Genomic DNA, 23,197 nt, shown 5'->3' with positions numbered 1-23,197 from the left:
TATTCCAATAACTCTTGAATGGTTCATTTGGGAGCAAGAGGGATGGGGCATGGGAGAGAAAGGTGGGGCCAGTGTCTTAGACTCACGCTCACCTCTGATTCACTCTTTGTGCAAAGGAAATTGAAGTGCAAATATCTGCTAGGTTGAATATTAAGATTTAAATATGGATGGGTTACTATTACTGACTGGATTTTTTAAAAGTAAAACATTTGAAAGAAGTGCTTGCATAAGGGCAATAACAATACCTAACAAGCAGTAGGTGGGGTGATATCAAATGTCTTTTCTTCTCATCTAGAAAAGAGCCTCCCTGAAAAAGTCTCCTCTATATAATTTCTAGTATGTTCTGCAGCTTCCCCTGGGAATTCCAGCATCAGAGTCTTGGGGGCTGTGGGAGGGCGGAGATGGGCCTGGCCCTATGCTTAGAATCATATTGGCTTGTCCTGATTTTTAAGGAGCAGAAGAGTTGATAGGATGACAGAATATGAGAGCCATTCCACCAAAGGGACATTAAGGGCAGCAAGGAGGGTCAAATAGGGTCTAGAAATCATGAGACATGAGGAAAAGTTGGAAGAACCGAGGATTGTTTGGTCTGAGAAAACAGACCAAACATGGGGTGTGTGCGTGCAGAAATAATAGCTCTTTTCAACAATCCGAAATGTTAGAAAGAGATGAGAAATTGAAATTAATTTGTGAGACTCAAAAAAAAAAAACAGAATTAATAAGACAAGCAGGCAAAACTACAGCAAATTTCTACGGACTATAAAGAAATTTTTGACAATCGAAGCTACTCCATTACAGAATTGGCTTCCTTGGGAGGCAGTTGCCAAGAAACGTCGAAGCACACACTCAGGATCAGAGAGTTCACATCAGGAAACCTCTGGCCTAGAAAGCACCGGGTCTATCTTCAGCTCCCAGAGTCATTCATTCAAGAGACATAATATCAGTTGTCTATTGCTGCTAACAAACTATCTCAAAATATAGTGGTTTGAAAACAACAACCATTTGATTTGCTCACAGGTCAGCCATTCGGGCTGGGCTCCACTGGACGGTCTTGCCTGGGTCAGTCCTGTGGCTGCTGTCCTCTGGGGCCCAGTTGGGGCCGATGTTCCTTGATGGTGTTTCTCAGACACCTGCAGGTTGGGTCTGGCTCTTGGTCTGGCCTCTCCCTGTGTATCGTGTCACCCGCAGGAAGGTGAGCCCAGGCTTCGGCCCCTGGTGACGGCACATTCTGGGGAGTGCGAGGGCCACTGCACAGCCCTGTGAGGCCGAGGCCCGGAGTTCCCTCACCACTACTTCTGCAGGCCCAAGCAAGTTCAAAGGCCAGCCTAGATCCACGGGGACGGAGAAACTGATGGCATTGGCAAAGGCGTGTTGCAAAGGGGCATGCACACAGGAATGAGAAGAATTTGAGGTGTTTTTGTTGTTTTTTTCCAATCTACCATAAACATTTACTAAGCACGTCCTAAGTACCCAGAACTCAGCTGAGCATAAGAATAGAGTAGTGAACCAAACATGGCAAGACACAAATATTGATAAAATACTCACAGAAATATTATTAAACACAATATACTACAAGGCTTTGCCAGAGAGTCACACAATATTCCAGGAGCATCAGGGAGGTCGGGTGTGAGCTGGAGCTGAGCACTGACAGCAGAATATCGACTCGGTGCTCAGGGAACATCCACATCGCTGTTTGTTCCTGGGCCCTTTGCCCTGTTCCTTGTCCCCTTTCCTCCACTCTGGCAGGGGCCTCTTCAGTGGATGTTTTACCTCTTTATTCCCCAGAAAACGCCTGACACGTCTTCTCACTGTCTGGATCATCTTGCCCACCTCCATCCCAACCTCTAGGTGTCCACCTAGACATTTCCGTGGGCCTCCCTGGCTCCTTACATCTGGGCCCCATCTTTTCTGCGGGCCCCAGGAACCACCTGTATTTGGCCCATTTAGTACTTATCACATTGTGGGTCAATCGTCTCTCTATTTTTCTCAATCATAAGCTCTGCGATGACAAGCTCGGTGTTTATCGATATATAGTGTAGAGATCGCTTAATACCCTGAGCCCAGCACACAGTAAATACTCAGTGAATACCACCACCAACAGCAAAATAAAATCAGGTGGTGATTTACAAAAGTATGTCATAGCTCAGTGCCTCTCTATCCCACTGTGGCTACCTGACATAGCTCCACCCATCCTGCCCTGTCTCGGGCTCTCTGGAGCTAAAGCTGCTGAGTCTCTCCTGGTTTCCTCCTGCCCTGTTCTTCTGTCTTTCATTCTTTCCATATGATTTAGACCCAGAAAGAAAAGATAAATTCAAGAAGCCAAATATGCAGAGTTTGGGATACATGCATACTGAGAATGGATGTTGAATCTTATGTTCACAAGGTCTCTGGTGACCTTTAGACAAGCAGTTGCAAAGGGAGGGTGGGTGCTGACTCCGACTGCAGGGCCCTAGGAGCACATGGGAGGCAGCGTCCTGAAGGCATCAAGCCTAAGCAAGGGCAGGGAGGGAGAGAGAGATAATTCAAGAGAGAGGCAAGCCCAGGGGTAATTTCAAATTGGAGAGGATTTGAACCTCTCTGTAGGTGGTGACGAAAAGACCAGGAGAAAAGAGAAAAGTAAAAATTCTAGTATCAGAGCATGGCAGAAAGGTCCAGATGGGCACCTGGAGAGTGTGGAATCAGAGGCATGGTGAACCAGTTAGTTGACAACTGGAGAACTCCCATCTGCTGGGAGCATGAGGAGAGGTGACAATTTAAGGACAAGAGCTGACCCATGGCTCCCAGGACCTGACTGTGAGATGCCGGTTCACGTGGGTGAAGAGGTGGCTCTCAAGAGGGAGGTTTCTGAATTAGAAAGGGCCCCCCTAAATGATCCTGCCTGGTGTGACGTCCTGCGTACATGCAAGGCCATGTTGCACATGAGAAGCTGCAGCTGTCCATTCATTGTCTCATGTTCACCTTTCAGGGCCTTTGAGCCACCAGATGGGGACATTCTTCCCACTGTCAGTGAGGCTGCCACAGCTATTGCTCTGCCTTCCTGTGAAGGAGGCTCTGGCCTCAGCACCAGGCATTTCTGCCAAACCAAGACCTGCAGTTATCTTGCTTATTTTTATTTATTTTTAAGAAATAAAAAGCCTCATTTAAATAGATAACCTCTACTTCAATATATATTCTTATGCCAAGTTGATAACTTTTTCAGAAAATTAGCCTTTTAAATCGCTCATGGTAAAACTTCCTGAGAAATTTAGGTATGTGGGGGTCTAAATGAACCTAGCACAGTTGATAGCATACCCCACCCATCAGAGTCTGGGGCATCACCAGCAGCGATCCCCTGCCTAGTATGAAGCAGAAGCGTAAGCTACTTCTAAAAGCAGCTCTTCTTGGGCATCGCACTGCATTAGGTGTCGCATGCTGCAGGGCTTTATGGGCACACTTTATGAACCAAGAACAATCACCTGGAAAGGCAAAATGTTGGCATGAGCACACACAGTGCAGCCCAGTCACTGCTGCTCAGATTTTACAATGACTTCCTCGCAGCCATGCCCCAGAACACTGTGGGAAGCAGACTAACAATGCAGTGTAACAGGAGCACAAACCCGGAGGTCTCAAGCTGAGTGACCTAGGAAAGGGGTGACAGCCCAGGACAAGAAGGCAACAGGGAGGGTAGACATAGCCCATAATTCGAGACAGGTCAAGAGGTTTGGGCCCTGTTCTCCCTGGAAATGCACAAAGGGGTAGACAGGAGGAGAGGGGAGGGTGGCAGCGGGAGCTCTGGGAATTTTCTAGAAGAGCCTGAAGGGGCCAGGCCTTCAGGAGAGGAACTGATGTGGTCCCACTTCAGGCAGAACAGACTAGGGCTGTTCTTGGCAGAGATAAGATGGATTTACTTTAACTCAGAGAACCGTTTGCGACGTGATGTTGTGACATGACGTTGCGGCGTGGGCGCTTTTGGACAACAGAGGCCACCTGTCGAAGCCTGCCTCGTTGAGGAAATAATGAAACAGCAAATCTATATGCATGTGCTTGCGTTTGCACGTATACGTGTGGAAGCCTGCACCTGTGTGTGTGCATGCGAATATATATATATTTCAAATTTTCAATATTGGACTCCAGTTTTTTTTCACTGTAGAAAACATAGTCAACAGTATCAAATTTCAGTGCTAAGATAGCACAGTACACTGCTACCATCTGGACTTCATACAGCTTCCACAGTGCGGATCACACCCAGTGTTGCCCCTGCACTGAATGAGGAGCAAGCCCCACTGGGGCCCGGAGACACGGACCAATCAAGCTCCATTCTCGTGTCTTCAGGACCATCTCTGGCCATCAGTGCCAAGACTTGTACAGCCACCTCACCGTGTCCCAAATGACAAACCAACCTTTGTCCTGGTTTGCAACCTAGAGCACATGCCTACAGATGGATTGTGGATTATTCTTCCTGAACTTCCCCTGTTGAAATGAATGGATGGATCCCTCCTGAAGATAAGTCACACTGCCAGGTCAGGGAGTAGGGATGAGGGAGACCCTGAAAGGACAGAAGGTCACAAGGGAGCAACCCTGAAGCAAGGATTACACATCTAGAGCAGAAGCAGGTGTGATGCCAGACAGCAAAGCCTCCCCTCCACCCACCCGTGGCCTCTAAGCACAGCGCTTAATGGTTGCTTAATAACCTGTATGGAAGCAAACAGAAGTGAGTCCAGCCTTACCTGCGCACTGGCTCCTACAGGAGAGCAAGGCCCCTGGGACACAGCCTGCGCCCAGCCACACGCCTACACCCACTGGCACCCAAAGGGGGCTCTTCTAATCATACAAATCTTATTTTAGGACTTGAGCAACACTGTCCTTAACAGTATATATCATGCATTAAATTAAAAATAATGTTTTTCCATCCTTAAAAGGTAGAGAGGGATCAATTGAAAGGCATAGATTTTGAATATTTAGGAATTTAAAGTAAAATGTCTTTCACCTGCACAATTCCTTAAGACCAGAAGGTTTATTCAGCAGGAAATTTGATCAATAGGTTCATCACCAGCAAAACCCACTCCACAATTTTGAAAGGGAGAAAGTCACTCAGCTCATGTTGGTCCCCTATGGTACCACGGGGGAGACACGGAGGGAGCTCAGGACAGCTTCGCATCACTACCTAACTTCGTCCCGTAGTTGGGACATGGCTGCTATCCCCATTTCAGAGCAGAGAAAAATCAGGGCTAAACACACATTTCCTGACACCATGGGAAGAGCACCCCCCCTCTCCCCACCCTGCTTCGTGCAGGGGCAGCTGCCTGAGCCCTGTCTGAACCCTTCTGTTGCAGAGATACCCTCAGCCCCGGGGCCAGAAGAAGAAGAAGGTGGTGAAATACGGCATGGGGGGCATGATCATCGTCCTGCTCATCTGCATCGTCTGGTTTCCTCTTCTCTTCATGTCTTTGATCAAATCTGTGGCTGGCGTCATCAACCAGCCCCTGGACGTCTCTGTCACAATCACCCTGGGAGGGTACCAGGTAATCCCCAGGCACGTCCTCCGGGTCTCCCCTGCCTGCCCGAGCCTTGCCCAGTGCAGCACTCTTTCATGATAAACACCTGTGGGATGCTTAGTTATGTGTTGCTGATCCAACTGTCCCATCTACATTTTGACTGTTCAGCAAATACGTGATTTGTGAAATAAGGTGCAAAAGATGATGGAAGAATATTCTGTTGTGGTCTTGAGCACAGGAATAAGCACTTCAAAAAGAAATCTCTTAGGCCTGTTGCCATCAGGGTAATCAGTGGGTGATATAATACTGTGTAAATGTTTTGCTTTCAGGCCAGGGTACAGATAAGAGCTCAGGGACATTGACAACACTGTGTGTCTTTGTTTTCCAGCCTATTTTCACAATGAGTGCCCAACAAAGCCAGTTGAAAGTTATGGACCAGCCCACGTTCAATTCATTTCTAAAAAATTTTTCTAGGGACACCGTAAGTAAATGCCTATAGTAGATCTCTATGAAGACCTTTCACCTAGGTGAGCTCACTGGTTGTCATTTTATTATATGCTTTGCTGTGGCCTGGAGTGGTGGGAGGAAGAGGACTTCTCAGAGATTATCATTGTGGATGTCAGACTCCTGGCCACTGGCTACTTTGATCATCTAAGAAGTTATGTCTGTTATTGGACAGAAGTGGTAATCCAGATAATTTTAATTTAGAACATTTTAATGTAAGCTCAACAAATATTGATCCATTTTTAAAATTTGTTTAACTTTTTAAATTGTGGTATGTATTGAACTTTTGACTATAGGTGCACCGTAGGAATCTTTCTTAAGAAGTAATCCAAAATGTGAGAAAGCTATATGTGGGCACTTGCTTGTGAGTGCATTCTCTGGATTAGCAGAAACTGGGGCAATCTGAATGTTCAGCAAGCAGAGGCTGGTTGAAGAAATTATGGCAGATATATTAAATGAATTTGACTGGCACTGGTCACCTTAGCTGGTCAGAATGGGAGAAGGAGCTTTCACGTTTTATTTTATTGATGTGCTATGTTGTCTGATGATTCTCCAAACAACTTCTTTTGTAATAAAAAGTACTCATTAGAGAGTCTATAAATGACATGACAATTTCTCAAGCTAAACCATAAATGAAAAGGGGGACTATTATTTTTTTAAAGGATAAAAAACAAGAAACACATCCCCTTCCACAAAAAACAATGACAGTGTTCTAGTGGCAGAGTTATCTATATTCCAAACTTTTAATAATATGAAAATATGATTCTTATGGCAAAAACTCATTTTACCAATAATGTCTTTCATTTAAGACAATGATTAGGCAAGGAAATGCTTCTCTCTTCTGAAAAGTTATCATCTATCATACACACTATCAAAACTAATCTTGACCAATGGATAGGGCTGGGATGTCCTGGGTGGATTAAATTTTGTCTCTTTCATGAAAGAGACATTCTCCCATAGTTTATAAATTTCCCTTTAGTGGAGAGGCAAAACAGCATTAAATTATCTGGTTTTCCTTCATCGTTCAGTTGGAATGACTATGTAGCTGGAATGTTGGTAGTAACACCACCACTGGGAATGGGCAGTGTGACCGAGAATTGTCCACTGCTATGAGCAGGGAAACTAAGTTAGTGCAGTGGACACTCAAGACTGTCCTTCATAAAACACTCCCTCCATAGGGAAATATCTTCTCTATACAGTCAGGGAAGAGTAATTGCTTTCTTTGTATGGCATCCTATATATAATCTATTTATGCATGTGTATTTGTGCACAAACAGGGTGCTATGCAATTTCTGGAAAATTATGAAAAAGAAGATATAACAGTAGCAGAACTGGAAGGAAACTCAAATTCTTTGTGGACCATCAGCCCTCCCAGTAAGCAGAAAATGATACACGAACTCATGGACCCCAATAGTAGCTTCTCTGTTGTTTTTTCATGGAGTATTCAGAGGTAGTTACTGTATTTCCATCCATAATTTCTCCCTTTCCCCAATCTAAACTTGGGGGTGGGATGGGAGGATAGAAGGATATAAACATTAGAGATTAATGTGGATCTTAGTTTATCATTACACCCTTGGGAACTTTCCTTCAATGCTAAAAATAGTATTAAATAATGACTTGTCCAGGAATCAGTGACCCGACTAAGAACTTCTTAGTTTTCCTGTGTGTTTTTTTGTGTGCTTGTTTTGTTTTACTATCTTCAGTTTTTAAAAACAGGCAATGAGTTCTGTGAGTGAGAGAGAGAGAGAGAGAGAGAGAGAGAGAGAGAGAGAGAGAGAGAGAGAGAGAGAGAAAGAGGGTGATGACTTATAAAATGAAACAGAGTCTGGGTGTGAATTGTATGATTTCTGTGAAAGGTTAAAGTTCAGTCTTAATGATACAGAAATCACAGCCTCTGTAAGCCCCGAGCATCACTTGCACCCCTCAACACTGCGAAGACACGCCTGTTGCAGCAGGTCTTTCCCCCAAGCATGAGGTGCGAGGGCAGCTTGACTGTGTCAGAAGGAGGAGACAAACATCTTTCCACCTAACCTGAGCCCATGGCCAGCACGCAGCCACTACTTTGTCTTTGCTTGTTTAGACAAAGCATGTATTACTAAAAGTTCTTACATCCAAATATTGCATCCCAAAGCCCAACAGTGTCATGATGCAGTTTTGGGGGCCTCAACATGATACACTAGCTGATTAGCTTAGTTTCTTTCATCACAGTCTTATAACTGGGGAACTCTAAGCAAGCTTGTTTGGGCAGTCAGGTAGTAGGTTCTTTTAGTCCATGATCCAAACTTCTTAGTTAGAATGAAGAAAGAATAATGACAAGTACAGAAGAACTTTAGAGTCTAAAATAAATTCACAAGGAAATGGTGAAAAAATACTTTAAAAGGGGCTGTTCAGAATCTAGAGAACTTCTTTGATCTTATTTTCTTCTTTTAAGTATTCCAAATTCCTCATATCCAATTCTGTATAAATTACCAAAAATGTACTTCCTAGCCTTTTCTTTGAAGAGCTACCAAAAAATAACAACGAAATTAAAAATCAACTTCTGATCAAATATTCTAAAACATGGATTCTATTAGTCACCATGGAGACTAACATCATTAGATTAATATAAGAATGTTTCGGAAATTCATATTAGAATATGAAGATGGTTTCTCTTTGGCCAGCAGATTCTGCCTCCTCACATTCGCCTCTGTTTAAAGGTATTTGTGGCCTCCCTGGGTTTTATTAACTTGGTTGTCTTAGAAGCTGGACATAGAGGTGACGTAGACCTAAAGGGTGTGGACCTTTGAAATTAATAAAATTAAGAGTCAAATGAGTTTTTAAATTTCTCTTCTAGACTTCTGAATTTTCACTGACATTAAGCTTATTTTTTTTTCTTTACAGAAACTTAAGTCTGGGTGCAAAATCAGAAATAGCAACAGATAAGCTTTCTTTTCCTCTTAAAAATATTACACGAGAAAGTATCGCTAAAATGATAGCTGGCAACAACACAGAAAGTTCAAAAACACCAGTGTAAGTTGATTTTTCCTTTTAATACAGCTTTAATGTCTATATGCAGCTGATACAAAATCTCCGGCTACAGATGCATGTGTACAAGAAATGCAACTTCCTTCATTATTCAGTAACACAAAGTGAATTTCTGTTTGGAGTCCAATTTTTCTACGTGAGAGAAACAGAATCTTAGCCCTTGGGCTTTCTCTCCACTTTCCACGGGTTATGTCTACATCCTCAACAAGGGCTTATGAGGTGCCAGCCTCCAGGGAGGTAGCCGGTGTGTCTGTAGGAGAGTGCTGGCCAGCTGCGCTTCTGTTGACAGGGACATTATTCTTCCAGGTCTCAGTCTGCAGCCCACGCGGCAGGCCAGCTCTCTCCTCAGCCACCGGGTCCCGTTCTTGGGCACGCTAGATAGAAATCACTGTGCTGCTGATGCTCATGCCATTTGGAGGTGTGGGAGCTCCGGCAGATTCTCCTGGGTCCACCTGTCCAGATGTGAGATGTGGCCAGAGGTGCTCCATTTCTCCTGCACCTTGGGGACACTGGACTCCTTCTGCCTTCAGGGCCTTACCCAGAGGTGGGACGTGGGACTGCGCTAAAACGACCCCAGCCTGTTGTCAGCCGTGCCTGCCGCCTGAGCGCGGTGCCCACTTCCCCCGTCTACCTTGAAGGCAAGGAGGTGGGCTTGGGCTTCCTTCACAGGAAGCCACCAGAGTCACACTCTGCTCTGCTCCTCCCCCGCCTACTCTGTTCACCCAGCCCAGGGCAGGTGGGTCTCAGTTCTGGGTGACTAACCCTGCTCTTACCTGATCATAATCACCAAATCCAGGCAAAGACACTCTAAGACCCTTTTCTACCATTACTCCTGCCCCTGGTCACAAAATGGGGGTGATGGTGGGGTCTGGGGCAGCAAGGAGACAAGGGGTAAAAGGAAATTTGGAAGAAAAAACTATATCTCAGAATATTATCTTGCCACATATGTACTCCCTTCCAAACAGATATAAGCTGTGATGTTTAGATTCTAATACAAGAACTGGCAAAAAAAAATGATACTGGTCCAAAACTGCTAAATAATATAGTCCAGATGTCCACCAGCGGTTCCCCTGGTTTTGTCCACCAGTCTGCCTGGGCCCTATTTCTGTGTCGAATGTAAGGACCACCCGCTGCAGTCCTTACAAGTGTTCCCTGGCTGTTTCATGAATGGCTAAAGAGGAAGGGACCTTGGGAACCACCACACCTTCCCCTTCACTTCCCAGGTACTCACGGTACCTGGGCTCATGACAGTCAGAAGCCACTTGAGGTCCAGACCACCAGCTCTCCCCACTCCCACCCTCCACTGGATCAGCTCATGCAGCCTGCTTGATTACAGATATTTTTGAAAACAATTAAAATTTGAAGAGTGCTCAATAATACTGATGAGAGTTAGAGGATCCTAGTGAGAAGGAGAAGCCGTTGGCTTCAAAAATAAGCCACAGACACTAGGAGATGCCTGCAGCTGTTTGTAAGCTGTTACCTAGCTGTGTACAAAGTTACGTGCAGATCTGGGCGGAACCCAGTGAATTTGTTCCACTTCAGAGATTTCTGATGATAATAGAAACCCATAAATTATGATGCCTACACATTATACAGATATATGAAGCTTTCATCATTATTTGTTTGATAAGAGGTCAAAAATAGCAACAAAAATATATTTTAGGTGTGTAAAACAACTTGAACTTAATTACATCTTTTTTTCCTTAATGCACAGGACAATAGAAAAGATCTACCCATATTATGTGAAAGCACCTAGTGATTCTAACTCAAAACCTATAAAGCAACTGTTGTCTGGTAAGCATGAAAAAGAATTGTCTTAGAACTTTTGAAAATCCTACTTTTATTCAATTTCAGCAATTTGCATTTTCAGCCTTTATCAGGCTACTTTCTAGTTACCATTCCTCGTGTGATGAGAAGCATAAACTCCCTGCCTGCCTTCACTGGCCCAAAGGAATCATTCACTCACCTGGGAACTGCATTCTTCATTTTCTTTTTCTCATTGATGTAGAACCTGATTGACTTAAATTCACATGGAGTGCCTCATAGTACTGATTCATCAGTCTGTTGACTTGTTTCTATTTAGCACCCAGATTTTTGACAGAAAACTGACTCATACATTGTTAAATGTGAGCCCCCTAACAATAAGAACAGTAAAAAGATAGCGTGAAATATACGTGATTCAGCCCACGGGTTAGTAAGTCTCAGTAATGGTGCATTAGTGGTTGTATTTTTCCAATATGACAGTGATGGTAATAATTGATGTTTGTGAATTCTATTAATTATAAAGAATTGCTTGACTTTATTACCTGGACCAGAAGTAGATGCATACATCTGGTAAAGGCATAAATGCAATGTTGTTATCCAGTGTCATTTCACTGGGCGCCAATCAGGCAATGAGCCAGGTAGTGAAAATGAGGCTTCGTGCTGCTCACCTTGAGCTGGGAAAAGGCCAATGTCAGCAAACAGCCAGAATAGCACGTGGAGGTTGCCCGGGTAGAGGCACAGAGGAGGGCCCGGGAGGTGAGCACAGGGCCAGACACCACACCACACACTTTCTTCCTTAGCAGCGAATGTATGTCTTGCAAGATACATTGAGAAGTTTGGTATTTCCCTTTCAGTCAGGAATAGTTCTAGAAATGTGTAATCTGGGAGTACAAATTGCTCAACAATCAGTCATTCCCCATGAAATAATTCTGTCCCTCCACAAGCTTGACATTATTCAGTCCTCTGCGGGCTCTTGCCTGCTAACGAGTTTCACAAGTCCCTTCCTCCCCTCTTCAGGCTCAAAGAAAGAAGTGTCCTCTCTCCTTTCCTAGGTCAGCCTGTCCCTATATGCTATGTCCCACCCCTCTTGCAGCAGCATTGAGTTCCTCCCTCTCTTACACCTTGTGTCCCTCTCCCCACGCTGGCTTCTCTGCCTGTGAGTGATTCGAGGTCAAGCCTGTGACGTCCCTCTTCCCCAGACTATGCAGCCTTGGTCCTCTGAGATCCTGCCCAGAACAGCAGCTCACATGATGAGCCACTCCGAGTTCTCTCTAACCTTCACACAAGGTATATTTAGCATAAGCTGATAGTTATCACCAGTTTACATGTGAGGAAACCGAGGCTCAGGGAAGGAATTACTCAGCTGAGGTGCTACAGCCAGTGGATCCAAACCTGAGCCTGTCTGAGCTCAGGCCCCAGTTTTTCTCTTTATAACTGTCTCTGGGCTTCAGAACCAACATTCTTCCTGTTCCTGAGTGTTCTGGGTGGTTCACACTCTTCCTTGATAAGGACTTTTGGCTTAACCAATATCCTGCTGCTTCTCACCCTTCTTCATTCATCCATTTATCCATCCAGCAGACATTTTTTGCCAAGAACTGTCCTAAATTCCTATGATCTAGGGATTTATCATGAAATAATGCTGTCCTGGTTCTTACCCTCACAGAGTCTACATTTCACCACCGTGTTTATCAGAGGGGATAATATTATCCTTGGTGGGAGTGGGACCTTCTTAGAAAGACCTATGCAGTGTAACTGTTATATTTGAGATTCACAGTGATGCAGGACAGAGAGACAGAGTCACCGAGGCTGTAATTACCAAAAGGAGTTTTACTGTCTAGCTCGAGCTAGGGTCCGAGCCCCCAGAGTGCCAGCGCAGTGGCCTCTTCTCCAGGCAGGGACCCTCCTTTGTGTGTTAGTCCCCTTTTATAACTCAGTTGTTTACACACTGGTCTTGCATCCGCCCCCACAGTGATTCTTACTTCATCCTGCCCCTGATAGGCCCTAACCTGTTCTGGGTCCTAGCTGAGAGACTCCGGTTTCCACTCTCTTTGTCTTTTTCCTCTGCATCCCATAATGTACTCATAATGCCTTGCGGTTAGCAAGCAAGCAGTAAACAGAAGCTGGAAGGTGTCTATTGTCCTTTTAGCCCAGTATCTTATACTAACTCCAAGCTTTTTTGCTTTTTTCCTCACTATCTATTACTGTTCTTTGGCATTCACTCCATGCTCCAACTAAAGCAATCACTGTCCTTACATTATTTCAGAACTTTTCTGAGCTTCATGCCATCAACCCTTCCTGAAATGATCTCCTCTCCCCAACCCATCTCCAAACTACTGAAGTTCTCATTCGGCAAAACTCAGCTCAAAAGTCATCTCCCCTCTGGAGCCTGCTTGGTCCCTCCAGGCAGAAGCGGCCTTCCAGGCTGATGCCAGTGCTGGTCTGCGGGGGTCGCCACATGCCCACAAAGGGCTCTCGTGAACATGCTCTTTTCAACTGTAAATAAGGAACAATTTTACATGTGATTTTGAAGCCCCTTAGCACTTGCCTGAGTGCCTTTCTCCTGGGCGACATTCAAGAAATGCTGGTCAGATGAGTGAATCAGTCAATTCAGTCAACAGTTGGAGATTTGGGTTGTAAATGTCTACTGGATTGTTTGGAATTATCTGCACAGCTGCTCAGGTGGTGGATCCTCCACAGTCTACCTTTGGCTCCATGTTCACAGCAACTGACCTCTTGAACTGAGAAAGAGAAATCGCTCGCACACAGAGGGCCCACTCTTGCATGCGTCCTTTTCATCCCAGAGCCATACGCTGTGATAGTAGCCAGTCTTGCCCTCTGAGGACTGTTGGTGTACATTAAATGCTAAAATTGACATGGTAACTTATTTCATTTTTCTCCCCTTTTAGAAAATAATTTCATGGATATCACCATCATTTTGTCCAGAGACAATACAACTAAATCTAACAGTGAGTGGTGGGTTCTCAACCTGACTGGAAATAGAATATACAATCAGCATTCTCAGGCCTTGGAACTGGTAGTCTTCAATGACAAAGTCAGCCCTCCCAGTCTGGGGTTCCTGGCTGGCTATGGGTAAGGACTCGTTCAACAATTAGCAGTTATAAGAGTCTACTTCTGTATCATATAAAGTTGAGGATGGTAAACCTTTTATCTCCTTAGAATTTTCCAATTTTATAGCTGCAATATTAAAATTCACATATCCATGACAACTTCATTTCAAACAAAATAAGGAACCAGAGTTCCAAAGAGATCAAAATGCCAACTAGGACTCACACAACCCAGGCATGTGGCTTCTTTACTCTACATCTTCCCGTTATGGCCTGTTTGATGCCATTCAGGGCTGACATTTAGAAACTGGCGTGGAGTTATTACTTTTCTGCTTAGATTATCTTCTGACCTATAGCACATGGATCCACTATCCATCACAGTTTTGAATACTTCCAAACCATCCCATCACGTTCTGATGCTTAAATCCTGGGACACACACACATCTCCTGTAAAACACAAGTATAAACTGTTAAATTTCTCAGAGTTGGCCTCCTAAGAAACTACTTTTCATGCAGAATTTTTATAAAAATGAATCTCTGAGAAAGACAGTATTCATAAAGGCACAAAAGCCTTCTGCAAAAGAGTGTATATAGTATAATTGCATTTCTACCAGATATATATTTTATACCAATAATATGTTATAATATATTATAGTTTATGCATTTAATATATGCAGTAAACAATCTAAAGTTCATACATGAAACTGTTACCATTGGTTATTTCCAGAATGTGAGATTTAAAAAGACTTTCATTTTTCAATGAAATAGTTCTTATGTGAATTTTTTTACAAAGAACATGACTTACCTTTTTAATAAGAAAAAAAAGTAGATTTTGTTTTCACCAAAGGAAAAAATTTAAGCTTTCATGAGCCTCTATCTTCTATGGAGTTTGAGGGAAAGTGATATTATTTTTTTCTTTTAGACATGCTCTTTATTAACCATATTTAACTGCTATTTATAATTTCTACTTACTGGATTTTTTCAGTATCATGGGATTATATGCTTCAGTTGTCCTCGTGATTGGGAAATTTGTCCGTGAATTCTTCAGTGGGATTTCTCACTCCATCATGTTTGAAGAGCTTCCAAACGTGGATCGGATTTTGAAGTTGTGCACAGATATTTTTTTAGTTCGAGAGACAGGGGAGCTGGAACTAGAAGAAGATCTCTATGCCAAGTTAATATTCCTGTACCGTTCTCCAGAAACAATGATTAAATGGACTAGAGAAAAAACAAATTGAAGCCTAAGGACACAGACTGCAAATAAAGTTAACATTTGAATTTTTTTTTAAAAAGCACAATATTCTCGTAAGAGCTAAGCATTTCTAGTTCGATGGAAATGGTTTCTCTTCTGACAGGTGGCCAAAAGGAGCTGACTTCCTTTTGCAGTAAAAGCTACCTTGCAAGTTAGGGCGCTGTTGAAGACCTTATTTGTAATTCCAGTTCTCCGAAATCAGGGCTACTTGCTTTATGTTTTAATCAACAGTGTCTTGCATTCTGATTGACTATGTGAAGGAATCATTCTTGGGTCCCCTCCCTCAGAGAAATCGGAAGGAGTCGGAAGGAAAGCTGCCATGTGCTTTTCTCTGTGGGGGCGGCGCCCTTCCTAGGGAGATGCTATAACGCAATACGTAGCTCTCCTGCACCGCTGGGGCAGCCACGTGGCGAGGGTGGAAGAGCCTTCAGCACACTTAAATATGCAACAGCAATAGGAGGCTGGCAGCTCCCACACGTGTCTCGAGGGGGACAAGAGAGAAAGGGAACCAAGGACTCAAGAAGATGCCAGTGGAAGGATAAGCCTCATTCTAAGCAAAAAGATAACATTAGTGATACTCTTACTGCCTTATCTTAATTGAAGACTAAAAAGAAATTTTTCCATTAAACACCAGTGACTTCTCAGGAAAAAAAAAAAAAAAAAAGAAAAAGCAGCAAAACAAATTATGTGGACACCTGCTTTGTTGAGGTCGGTCATGACTGTCTTCAACCAGAGCGACTATTCCGCTTCAGAGGGCTGCTGTCGTGAAAACCGACATGAGACAGAAAGACCTACAACAGAGGCCAACCCAGTTGGATTTGGAATACTTTGACTTTGTAACTCTTTAATAACTGAGGTCAGGATCAGTCTTCCGCCTTCCCTGTCCTTCAGCGTGCTTTCTCCCGTTTCCATGACTTAAGGCAATGGTTTTTCCAGTATATGACATTTTCCTTCCTGTTTTTCAGGTATATCAAAGAGTTTACATATTCCAATTCACATTTTTACATTTGAGACGGGTTTTTTAAGTTCATAATTATGGAAGAAATATGTATATTGAGCTTGGGGAAATAAAAATGGCCTTTTCTTAAATTATTATCATTGGTAATACAACCTCTTCATTAAATAACAATGTAGCATGAAAAATTTATGATTGAAATGTAGTTTTCATTCCATATTAAAATACAATTTCTGAGACAAATCTTCGAATAGACTAGAATATGTAAAAAAAAATCGATCCTGTGTAGTTTGGGTTCAGGACTGAGTTCAAATAAAGTACATCTTGCAAAGTCATTGTAAGAATACTCCTTATTCTGCCTTTTTGCACAAAATAAGTACAGTCCACTTCATACTGGTTTTGTTTTATTTTCTCATGTGAGTATTCATATGAATAATATGAGCAGGAAACAACTGGGAACAAAGTAATTTCCGAAGAGGAAATCATTAATAATGAATATGGAGCTTAAAAAAAAAACAGCAGAATTCAAATGATGTTCAGTGTCTTCTAGAGAATTAATTAGTACATATTTGTTCTTACACTGTGAAAGCCAGCATGCTTTCACCCTGCCGAGATAAACTGCTTCCATCATGGTAACAATAAACTCAAACTACTTAGTGCTAAACTTGGGTGGCAATGTGCTTTCTCGACAACAGGAAGAAACATGGTGCATACATCTGGTTGTGAGTTCTTTTTCTTTTTGGTTTCTTTTATTTAATTTTTTTGAGATAGGGTCTTGCTCTGTTGCCCTGGCTAAAGTGTAATGGTGTCATCATAGCTCACTACAAAATCAAACTCCTGGGCTCAAGCAATCCTCCTGCCTCAGCCTCCTGAGTAGCTGGGATTACAGATGCATGCCACTGTGCCTGACTAATTTTTCTATTTTTAGTAGAGGCAGGGTCTCACTATGTTGCTCAGGCTGGTCTGGAACGGAACCCTTGGCCCCAAGCAATCCTCCTGCCTCAGCCTCCCAAAGTGCTAGGATTATGGGCATCAGCCACCACGCTCAGCCAGTTCTTTCTTTTAAAAGAATCAACAAGGAATTTCTAGAAAGCAAATTTAGGAAAGAGTAGGCATAGGAAAATGCCCATGAGAAGAAAGAGTGACGATCAAAGGGTACCAGAACTGAAATATTCCTCAAGAAAATAATTTCCAGGGTTCAAGAAAAAAGCGTCTGGGTGTGTAGGAGAGGAAGATGCTGAAGGAAAGCTTGCTGGCCGAGGAAGGTGTGTGCTAGAAAGGAGATCACACAGACAATGTGGAAACCTGGATTCTGGTCCTGGCCCAGCCACTGTGACCATTCTAAGCCTCAAAGGGTGCCCAACCCACCCAAGTAGCTGCTCCCTTAACTCAAGTGGCCTGCTGCCACCCGAGATCGGGTTCTCTGGCCGTCGACTCTGAGAAGGGGAGTCACAGGAGCACATTTGGGGGCTGTGGTCCTGGGAGTGCCCCCAGCCAGGGAGGAAGGCAGGACCAGGCCAAGGGAAGAGCTGCCTCGAGATGCAGGCACAACGGACCGCCACGTGCGTGGTGGGGCCTCGGGGGCTGGATAGCTGTCTGCTGGCCCCGGCTAAGCTGGAGGCTTTGACGAGGCAACTCCCTGCAGGCTGGAGGTGATCGCTTTTGAGGCACCCAGCCGTGCCCATGAGCATGGACATGTGGGTGTGCAGAGGGTTCCTGGGAGATCCGGCTTCGCAGCCAGAAGAGAGACTCGCCTTCTGCCCCAGTCCTGCCTCCCCTGACCAGCTGCCTGCCTGGCGGGGCAAGCCGGACCCTCAGCCTGAGGAGTCTTAGGTCCCGGCTTTATGTCTTCATGCTGTGGCAGCAGCACCACCTCTTTGTCACTCAAACGGGACACCAAGCACCCAGGAGAGAGTGATCCCCTGAGCACATTCTTCCCACTCCGCTGGATGGCGGCAGCCCAGGTCAGCCCTGTCTGTAGGCCACCCTCCCTTGTCATATCTGTGCATTCTTCACTTAGCGTCCTTCCAACATAGTCATCCCTTCTGAAGTAATTATTGTCTTTTTTCACTACTTTCTTCCTGAATTCTAACACCTCATTTCTGAGTTTTCTAATGCAGATTTTTATTGTTCTTTAATGTCCTTAATTATTTCTGAATATATTTTAGCTCACTTTGAAATATTGGATTATCGTTTACACACATTTTGCAAGTGTCTCTTTCTGGCAAATGTTTATAGTCTCAAAGGACATGATCCTTCTCCTTATTCTTTTTTTGCTGATAGCATTTGGTATCAGACTTACATACCATCCTTTTCTGTTGCTGCTTTGTGGGGGACATTTGTTTTACTGACTTTTGGGGGTGGAAGCTCTTCTTCAGCTCTGGAAGCCCCTGTGCTGTGGTTTGGACGTGTTCCTCCCCAAGGCCTAGCACCCAGGCTTTGTCCCCTCCGTCCCCTTTGCCTGGGTCCTCTCTCTTCCCTAAGGCAGCTGTTCCCCTACACATGGACTCTATGCCCTGCGGCTTCTCCTCAAGGAAGATGAGGATGACGTGGGGCATTGTCCTAGGAAGGAGTTTCAACTGATCACTTTGGAGAGTTCACAGGCTTAGCCTGGCCCAGCCCCTTCAGCCCGCCGACCCCTGCCCTCGCCCCCCATGAGAACGTGCAGGGCCTCTCCCGGTGTGGAGGGTCTGTCACCCGTGATGGGGCCCCAACCCCAGCGCTGCCACATTACGCCTTCTCTCTTCCGCCTCCTGTGGGGGCCGGGGGGCTGCCGCCACTCCCGTCCTGTCATCCCGTGGAGTCTGGGGCTGGTTCTGGCTGGGGTAGCTCTCATCTGGGGTTTTTGCTGTTGTTTTAGTGGGGAGAGAAAACAGGGAGTGATTGAGGAAGCCTCGATACCAGGTGGCCACCACTTTTACCCACACAGAATGCCTCGAACCACAGTCTAAACACAGTATTTAACGATAGAGATTACATTGCCCTGGTTGAGTTAATTTCTTGGCATGAAAGTGCCTTCGCACAATCAGTGCCCACAGATGACTGGTTCCCAAAGTCTACATTGTTTTGAGTAAGAGACATTTCTTTAAAAAAATAAAATATTATTATTAATTGAAATGTTATTTTAAGACAGGCATCTGTGGTTATGTTCCCACTTAAGTTTATTGATCAAATTGGCCTTTAATTATCTCTTTTGTTAGTATTTCCAAAGAGTTGTTAGAGATTTTCCCTATTATTTCTTTGCTTTTTAGTTTATAAATTTCTGTTCGTGTCTTATTTCATTTTTTCTTTTTCTTTTTCTTTTTGGCTTCTTTGTGTTATTCTACATTCTTTTTTTGACTTCTTGGGTTGGGTACATAACTCATTACTTTTCCTTTCTAATGCAGGCATTTGAGCATATCTATAGGGTATCCCAAATCAGAAGTATAATACTGCAAACTTACAGAAATCCTCACTTGAAAGTGTAGTTATTTAAATATTCCATACTTATTCAGCTATGTGGATTTGAATGTTACATTTTAGTTTACATTTAGCATGGGAGTCAGGTCCAGATGGCCTCTCCAGCCCAAGGAGTGGCAGAGAGGCCTTGTCGCTCACCAGCCCATCTCCATCGGACCTTTTATGGAAGGATGTTCTTTGAAAAGCCTTGAGATGCAATCCTTCTCATGCTGCTCAGCTTTCGCATTTGAAAATTGACTACACCCCTAGCAGGGGTGGAGAACCTAACGGCCTTGGGGCCACATGTGGCCTTCTGGATCCTTGATTGCGATCTTTTCACTGAATCCAAATTTTACAGAATAAATCCTTTTATTAAAAGGGGTGCAGCAGAGAAAAGTGAACCTGTTCTTGCCTCCTTTCGTGTTTAAAAAAGAATAATCTTGAAATCATGCCACAGGTTCCCCGCCCCTGCCAGCTAGCACAAGAGGGTGGTTATCTTGACTGTCAATAGGAAAGATATCAGTATCTCAAATTTTAAATTTATTATCCTTTACGGTGTTGCCTTTTCTAAGTTTGTAGTATTTATATTTCTAAAACCATTACAGTTTGAACCCACAGTAAGACTTTTGAGACCCTGTGTTTTCTTCTGTGCAGACTAAGTCCTATACCAGAGAGGCCTGGCAGATGGAGTGGTCACAACAGTCCAGAAGCCAGGCCAGTGTAGACACCAGAAGGGGACCAGATGGGGAGGAAAAAGGAGAGAAGCACTCACTGAGGGTCCTGGAAGGAAGTTGGGGAAGAAGACAGAGGAACTTCTGAAATCATCCCAGCACTCCAGGACTGGCCCCTGATGGAGTTTGTTTAAGGTGTTCAGGAAAAGCCAGACAGAGCAGTTCCTGCCTCTCTCACCCAGACCTACTCCACCCATGGAGCCAGAGAAGGATAGCTGGAGACAGGTTTGGGAGCTGCCAGGATAATTAATAATAATATAAATAATACTCAGTCAACACTAGCTCTCATGGTTATGTGCCAAACCCTGTGCTAAAAGCATGAGGAGTCAGACAAAAAGAGGTTTAGGGACGTGCCAAAGTGCAGGTGGAGTTTGTGGGGACGCTCCTGCCTGCCCCGTGGGCCCCGCCTTCCTGCTGCGCGTCTTCTCCACTGCAGGCTTCTTGCTCTCCTGCCCAGCCGAGCCCTGGTCCATGAGCACCTCTACTTGGAGAGCACCCCCATTTGTCAGAGCACGCCTAGCACCAGGATTCCCAGCGGCCTGTTTCATGTACTTGCTGTGGGATTAGGTACCAGTGAGCAATTTTAAATCTATCCTGTCTCTGTGCCTCCCACAATATTTCTTGCCCTGGCTAGCACGTTTCTGGCATGGAAAAGTATGGGAATGAGACATGCTCTTTCCCACATGAGGTGTCACTGGATTGCTCAAGCAATCAGGGTGACAGAGGTGACTCTCCCTGTGCACCCTATCCAGCCCTCTCTCCAGACACTTGCTCTCAGAGCAGAGGGTCAGGTGGACAGTGGGAGGCATTTGGGTCTAAAGTGCAACCAGGGTCAACCATCCACAGAATTAGGGTCTCTGAGGTTTCAACTTAACCAGAAAACCTGACTTTTGTGCTTGGCAGCCTGGTCTTTCCTTATTCCTTGATAATCTCATCAACTGGGTCATGAATAGAGTAATGCTTACTGATATGGGCAATATGGAAAACTGTTACTGTTAAGATTAGTGCTGTAATAAATTCAGTTTCTATGTTTTCTTCGGTCACAATCAAAATGAGACTTGGGACTCGTTTGGCACTGACAGTTGGTGAAATCTTACCTTGGCCCCACCGGCTACCCCATTCCACCTGCTCTAACAGTAGCCATGTGCTTCAGAGCCTCTGTTGTCCAAGGGAAGACACCTGCCAGTCCACTCACCTGGGCACGCAGAGCCTGGGATGCCTCTGAGTGTGGGCACGTGGCTGTCAGCCCCACGCAGGAGGAGTGCTTTCCTGAGCCACTGAGGCCGTCAGCCTCCAGGTCATCTCTCTGTTCCTCCCCGTGATGGAGTTGCCAGGAAAGAAAGTTCGGCAGAGAGGCTGAGGTGCTTCCTGCCTTGCCGGGTGGCCCTCTGGCCATCACCTACTTTCTGCGTCTCCTGTAGAAACCACGTGCCTGGGAGTGTCCGTGGGGCAGGCCCCTTGCTAAGCGCTGCACACGCGACCTCAGCTATGCTCCCGGCAAACGCAAGGGGCAGGCATTATTTTCTCATCTTACGAGTGAGGAATCGGACACTCAGTCTCAGTGCTGCCCAGTGGGGTGCGGCCAGTGCTCAGAGCCACCCTTGCTGCCCATGGCAGGTAACCACCCCACGAGGCAACCAACAGACCAGGAAAACTCAAGTGACTTTTTTAAGAGTAAAATAAAGTATTCATTAATATCACGATAAAAAAACGCGTCCCCTTACTCTGTCTTTATCGGCCATTCCTACTTTTCCATTTGTCTGTGCGTGTAGGATTAAGGCTTGCAACAAAGGAGTTATTGGTCAAGATGGGAATATTAATTTACTTGAGAAATGTGGGTGTCTGAACAACACAGTGCCATGATTTCCACAAGCTTCTATTATCAATAAAGCCACGAGGTGACATAAATGCTGCTCCTCTGAGTCACAGACTTTCAATCAGGTATGGGAGCCTCGCGCCACCAGAGGGTCCCATGGGTGAAACTGGTGTGAAGATGTGGCCTGTGGCAACGTAATTGGACATGGCAGTGACCGTTGTCACTGTAGGCAGCAGACAGCCTGGACGTGCTCCTCCTGTGCCCAGCAAACCACTTCGCTTTTATTTCTAGGGCTTTCTCCTTACTACCCTTGCAAGCCGTAAAGCTTTTATAGTTACAGCCTAGTCACAGACAACTAGTCTATGGTCTAGTAACTAGAACCTGCGAAATCTTACAAGTTGTACGCATTGGAATTGGTCCCATCAAAAGGGTAAAAACCTCTAGAATTTGTAGGTCAAGATTTTAGGAACCTTTCAAATGAATCCGATTTCTTTGTGTGATTATTCCAAAATTAGAAAGTTTGAGGTTCATGATGGATGTGGTGATTGAATAAATAAAGCGGGTTCGGTTTTCTAAAACAGCAGAGATACCTGACTGTGGTCAGGCGTTGTACCACTAACAGCTGGTCTACATTCGCTGTGACTCTGCTCTAGTGCAGCGTGCTGGCCCAGCCCTGGCAGCGTGTCAAGTATTGAGGGGGCGAAGGCTCCTGGCCTCTCTGCACAGCATCCAAATCTACCTGGAGCCCTGCAGGCTGCAGGGATCAAAGACCAGTTGGCTTCCCATTGCCCCCGAGACTCCGGCCTGGGGGGTCAGGATCCAAGACTCTGTATGTGTCTAAACTGTGCAGGTGGCTCTGACAGCCAGGTTGGAGGGCATCCCTCCCATACTGCTCTCTAGCACACCCTTCTAGATCTCTCCGCCTGCAACCTGTCATGCTACCATGTGGAAGGTGCTCAGTAAGGGTTGGTTCTGCCTCTCCCTCAGCCAAGATGGCCATCCCCCATGCCTACCCGAGTCTTCTCCTCAACACCCACAAGGGGGGACTTTAAGACCCTGAGACCCTAAAGCTCTGGACATGGAAGGTACCCGACTACTGCCCTTCATTCACTTCCTCTTCGTTTACACTTTCTCAGGTGTAGGTCAAATGCCTCATGGGAAAATTAGGTCAAGT

General features: G+C 44.9%; 1 protein-coding gene across 2 annotated transcripts in view; it reads left to right on the top strand.

Moving 5' to 3' along the window:
- Window positions 1-15,753, top strand: part of PIEZO2 (piezo type mechanosensitive ion channel component 2) — a 449,399-nt gene extending 433,646 nt beyond the window's left edge. For both annotated transcript variants that reach the window (XM_012746201.2, XM_075993690.1), the window contains 7 exons: window positions 5,313-5,501; window positions 5,863-5,955; window positions 7,256-7,428; window positions 8,859-8,987; window positions 10,717-10,796; window positions 13,673-13,856; window positions 14,817-15,753. In XM_012746201.2, the coding sequence (XP_012601655.2) occupies window positions 5,313-5,501; window positions 5,863-5,955; window positions 7,256-7,428; window positions 8,859-8,987; window positions 10,717-10,796; window positions 13,673-13,856; window positions 14,817-15,069 (1,101 nt within the window). In that variant the 3' untranslated portion in view covers window positions 15,070-15,753. The remainder of the gene's footprint in view (window positions 1-5,312; window positions 5,502-5,862; window positions 5,956-7,255; window positions 7,429-8,858; window positions 8,988-10,716; window positions 10,797-13,672; window positions 13,857-14,816) is intronic.
- Window positions 15,754-23,197: the final 7,444 nt, after the last annotated feature.

The sequence above is a fragment of the Microcebus murinus genome, chromosome 17 (assembly GCF_040939455.1).
Source record: "Microcebus murinus isolate Inina chromosome 17, M.murinus_Inina_mat1.0, whole genome shotgun sequence".
Classification (NCBI taxonomy): domain Eukaryota; kingdom Metazoa; phylum Chordata; class Mammalia; order Primates; family Cheirogaleidae; genus Microcebus; species Microcebus murinus.
Note: the sequence above shows the minus strand (reverse complement) of the source record. Positions and strands in the feature narration are given on the sequence as shown.